The sequence below is a fragment of the Priapulus caudatus genome, unplaced genomic scaffold (genome assembly GCF_000485595.1).
Source record: "Priapulus caudatus unplaced genomic scaffold, Priapulus_caudatus-5.0.1 Scaffold1553, whole genome shotgun sequence".
Lineage (NCBI taxonomy): Eukaryota > Metazoa > Priapulida > Priapulimorpha > Priapulimorphida > Priapulidae > Priapulus > Priapulus caudatus.
In genome coordinates, this window is record NW_014578614.1 from 44657 (window position 1) to 50518 (window position 5862).

At 45.2% G+C, this 5862-nt stretch overlaps 1 protein-coding gene across 1 annotated transcript in view; it reads right to left on the reverse strand.

Annotated features, from left to right (window-relative positions):
- LOC106816988 (transducin-like enhancer protein 4) overlaps positions 1–5862 on the reverse strand; it is a gene marked incomplete at its 3' end in the record, with an annotated part of 24196 nt that overhangs the window by 11121 nt on the left and 7213 nt on the right. Inside the window, 1 exon segment of the mRNA XM_014821633.1 lies at positions 5218–5281. Within this exon segment, the coding sequence (XP_014677119.1) occupies positions 5218–5281 (64 nt within the window).

The window sequence follows — 5862 nt, forward strand, 5'->3', positions numbered from 1 at the left end:
AGTAACGATTAATATAACTATTGTTGCAATTGTCGGGAAAATATGAGAACGGTGCCAGGGATGATAGTTCGATACCATTACGTATCATGTATTGCCGCAAGACGTTATCTGATTGGCCGAAGCTGTTGCTAAGGGGAGAATGACACCAAATGCAATTTTTATATGGAATACGTACATCCGACGTCTGTAGGAACACTGCGCCAATTATTTGTCGCACGCACGCACGCACGCACGCACGCACGCCCGCACGCATACATTTTTGTCAGACATGCACAATGTGATATGCAAGCATAATGAGCCTTTACTACCTTCAACGATGCACATCACGACTAGAAATCATGGACGGCCATGAAAGGTGATAATTATGATTATACGCTAGATATATCTGGTCATAATTCTTCATTCTTCTAATGGGCAATCCGACCTAATTAGCTAATGCCATTTTACAAGCCAAACGCTGGCGCCCCTGGCGTCAATATACATTACCCACCGTAAACAGATATTTTCGCGCGTTCGTTTCAATTTCTCGCTTGACTTCGTCATATTCATATTATACTTTATAGCCTCGTCTACACAACGAACCTTAACTCGAGTTAAGCTAACTCGAGTTAGCGATTATGTAGCGTCTACACGACAACATATGTATTTTCGTATATGTACGTAAAAGTCTAGAGGGCACGTTGCTTCGCGTACTCTCTCTGATAGTTCGGAGGTGTTGCTAAAGGGCGCATGACCTGAAAAAGATTGCCACCTACCAACAACATACAATACGTCAAACACCGTGACGGTAGCAAATGATTTTATGTACCGCGTGTGTCGTGTGACATATACATACATACACACACACACGCACGCACGCACACACGCACGCACGCACGCACACACATACACACGCACACAACACACGCGCACGCGCACGCGCACGCGCACGCGCACACACACACACACACACACACACACACACACACACACACACACACACACACACACACACATACACACACACACACACACACAGTGTCTATGTGTATGTTATGTGGCAGTATAAATAAACAAAGATAATATCCTAGGCTGGGCCTTCGTGAAAACTGGCTCACTCTGAACGATTATACTATAGCTAGCGGGCGATCGCAACAGGATATAAAGGTTGTATAAATAAAAACCGAACACAAAGGCAAGGTGTAATATCAAAGTTTTAGTATGCGTTACAATAGGGGGGAGGGGGGCACTGTTATATAATATTTACTACCTGAGCACTTGATTTTCTGTTAGAGGTTTTTATGAACAACCGAGCTTGAAATATACTTAATAGTGCACGGGGCGCACTCATTTGATAGCACATAAAATATTAGGCAGCAAGGATCTCACGTACAACATACAATAATCATTTATGTGACTATACAGCTTACAGTATCGTATTATTCGCTTATATTTTATAATGTTACCTAGGCTTCCAACAGGTTGTGAGTGTATTTGAAATAGTTTTTTTTCGAACAAACGTCTGCTCTCACTTGAAAGTGTAAGCATTAGGTAGCCACTTGGAGTATCGGAGTACCACTTGCTAGCAATCTCGACCCTTGTACTATAAAAATATGCGCTACCTGACTACTCAGAACGACCAGTCCAAATTTAAGCATTGCGTAGAGCGTAGTAATAGCATGTACCTATGTATATATACACAGGTTCATGGCAACAGACTGCTATAATCGGCAAAACTAACTGCAACTGATATATGATTTGCGTGTACAGACTTTGGATTTATTTGTAATAATCGTGCCATAAATCTTCTCGCTATGTAACACCCGATACCCTCCTATACGCGTGAACAGCGTACCTACCGTGTACACACTCCACGCCACAATGTACATACATACATACATACGTACGTACGTACGTACGTACGTACGCACGCACGCACACACACACACACACACATACATACATACATACATACATACACTCGTAGGTAAACAGTTACACGTGTAGCCTAAGATGTTTTTCACGTGACGCGTTATGGTAGCTCTAGAACTATAGCCCTTCGCTCTGCTACAGGTCTGTTATGTGGCAGATAGTTATATCAGATGGCTATATATAAGAGCGAAAGGTTATAGTTCTAGAGCTAGCGTTATGGTAGCCTGTCTGTCATAGGGGAGAATCATGGAAGGTCTTAAATTTGGCTAACTCTCCATTAGGAGCGTTCCCAACTTTGATATCATTAATGATGAATGATGAATGATTAATGATTAATGATTGATAATCCTAACCCTAACCTTAACCCTAACCTAAATGACATTAAACCACAAACTAATATATGACCATGACCATATATATATATATATTATTATATATATATATGTTATTATGACCATTAATGACACTCCTAATGAACACTTGGGAATTGTTGGGGAACAGTTGGGAACACTCCTAATGGAGTATCACCCTTAATTTTGCCGTGACATACAGTTAGTTCGGTGGCCGCACAGCGAATGCGGTAATATAATCTAAGATTAAAACGAGTGCGTTATTGACCGTGACCGTTGAGGTTCGTGGCGCGGGTATCGGACCTGGAAATCGGTCTCCGCGATACAGCTTGCGTTGTTCTAATAAAAGTTGCGACAGATATCTGTATGCACAGACACGCACACACCCGCACACACGCACATACACACGCACGCACGCACGCACACGCACACACACGCACGCACACACACACACACACACCTTGATAAAATGTTCTTTGGTAACACGATAGCGAGGATGTTTATCGGACTCGACGCGTCTGTGGGCTATAATCACGTCGTGCTATGCACGGTCATTTCTTGGAGATGGTTGAAACACGTAAAAAAGCAAAAGATTTTGCACCGAGCTCACCGGACCATGTCACCTCAACAATAGTGAACAGCGGTTCTCTAACGCCCACGATGATAAAAATCAGTTTCTCTTTGTCTTTATGACCTCATACCCTAAAAAATGACTAGCGTTGGACCCGAGTACGCGTCTCACAGTAGGGGCTGGGCCATTTTGAGCACTCAGTCGATTAAAACTAGAGTAGGCCTAGACTACGTATACTGTTTTTGCCAGATTTCCTCCATTTTTCTACACTCATGTCTCGTGATTTACCCAATTATTTCATAACGTAATCGCATTCCTCGAATTACACTTCCTTTGCAATTTAAGCGTGTTCCATCACTAGCGAAATTCACACCTGATAACCGCTAACTCCTAACCCTAACTCCTAACTCATAAATAATGGCGAATTGAGAAACACCCGATTTCAAATTCAACAAAAATGGCTGCCGTTTCCGAAGACTTCACATATAACGCGGAGGAATGGCATCCGACGCACATAATAGATCTAAACTGCACGGACGTGGAATTACACGAGATTTGATTTTCAACTGTCAAACAATAAATCGAACCCAGCAGCGGCATCGCGTAATAGCGACCCGAAAGACTAAGCGAAAATATTCCGAGTTTAAATCGAAATCTTCGCGGAACTACATTTCGTATGCGAGCGCCAAGGCGAGAGTGACTACGGCACGCCAAAGGAAATCATTCCGCATGAAAAAAAGCGTCGCGTCTCCTTAAAGCCACACGAAAGAAAATGGCCAACCAGTACTATGGGGGAGAGCCGAAATGTAACCGGGGGCGACCTGACGATCAAAATGCACTTCGAAAACATTTGCACAGCCGCCGGAACAGGGCAGACATTGTTGCACGGGATACGGTAATTTAGTACACGTGATCTGCTCAGCCCAGCTCGGCCTCCTAGTCCATCAAATAGTAAAAACCACTGATTATTATTGACTAAGACGAGAGCGCGTCAGTCGGTCGGTACATGTAAACGAACAGCGAACGAAAAAGAGAAATCTTCAAAGTACATATTTATACAGGGAGGGCTTATCTGGGAATGTTTCTGGAGATACGCGCACGAGGCGGACTGTCAGTTTACACAGAGGCGCCGTAACAGCTCGCGAGTAGAGATATCATAAACTATTTAATTCGGTGCTTACGGATCTTGTATAATATTATAATAACGCTATGCTACGATAAGTGTGGAAAATTATGATACATCATATCAGAAGTAGATAATAGGGAAGGAGTGTGACTTCAATAAACAAGGGAAATTCGTCATTTACTAGCCTAACTCAACCAACTTGAGCTCAAATCGTACACAGTACATTCGGCTAGCATCGTTTCCCTATTCCCTATTATCTACTTCTGGTCATATTCATACGTAATTCTCAAATAATCGCGCGCTCACTTTCCTATCACTTTCCTCGAAACACGTGCGTATGACAGTTCAACTTCATCAAGGCATTTTATCTACGTTCGTGACATTGGTCTCTGAAGGTTGTTCGCTTATCTATCATCACACTATGACGACACCTTAGCTTATCTCTGTTGACACTGTATCCACGTTGACACTGTAAGGACACATTGACTTGTCTTTGTTGACACCGTGAGAGCACAAGGACCTATCTACGTTGACACCGCGAGGACACAATTACTTATCCACGTTGACACTGTAAGGACACATTGACTTGTGTTTGTTGACACCGCGAGGGCACAAGGACCTATCTACGTTGACATAGTAAGGACACAATGACACATCTACGATGACACAGTATGGACCCCTTAACTTATCTACGTTGACAAAATGTGGTCAACACGATGACTTTATCACATCGACTTCGCGAGATCATCATGACGGTAAGTTACGGCGACTTAACGCCTCAAACATCTTCGTTGACAAAGACAGGGGGACCGCGATGACAAGGTGACGACACACTGACATATCTGCGTTGACTGATCAGAAGCCACACTCTGCTATCATAACTGCTGACGAGCGAGGCAGGACAGATAGATAGATAGGTGAGACAGACATTCCATCAGCGCTGCTACTGCGCGCGCACAACCCTTCACCAGCAGCGCGACAACAGCCCGCGGCTCCTCAGGGCATCCAGAGAAGAAGACGAAGACGAAGCAGAAGGAGGAGAAGAATACGGAGGAGGAGCAGGATGAGGAGGAGGAGGAGAAAGAGGAGGAAAAACATCCCGCTCGCGCGCTAATCACGGCCTGCCCTTAACGTCATTAGAGGTGACTCGCGGCGCGGTGTGTGTGTGAGCGCACTTCACGCGCCGCGAGTCGCGTGCATAATGCCGCCGAGATTTAATCGCATTTTGTCGTCGTCGTCGGCGTCGTCGGCTTACTTACCATCACGTAGTGACGCTGCATCTCCGTCTTCTCGCTCGCCAGCTTTTCGCACTCCATCTTCAAGCTGAAACGCAAGAGAGAGAAAAAATGCGTATATACTTCAGTCGCGCGCGGTCTGCGAGGGTGGTTTGCGCGAGGTGGGGGTGGAGGGTGGACGAAAGGACAGTTGCCAGGGGCGACAATGGCGTACAGAATACATTTTACGCGGATACATACGTCCGATTTATGCGCGAGGGATGTACGAGTTCAACTTCCCTTCCCCTTCCCCTGCCACTGCGCGGGGACATAGGGGGACATAGGGGGACATCGGTTAGTGCACACGCGGTAAGCACGCACGCGGGGTCCATCTCGCTTCCTCTTTTATAGACCCTCTCGTTTCCTTCTTTCACCGTCCCTCGCTCCTTCCTCTTTCACCGTTCCTCTCTCTTTCCTCTTTCACCATCACTCTCTCTCTTTCCTCTTTCACCATCCCTCACTCTTCCCTCTTTCACCGACCCTCTCTCTTCCCTCTTTCACCGTTCCTCTCTCTTTCCTCTTTCACCATCCCTCACTCTTTCCTCTTTCACCATCCCTCACTCTTCCCTCTTTCATCGTCCCTCACTCTTCCCTCTTTCACCATCCCTCACTCTTTCCTCTTTCACCATC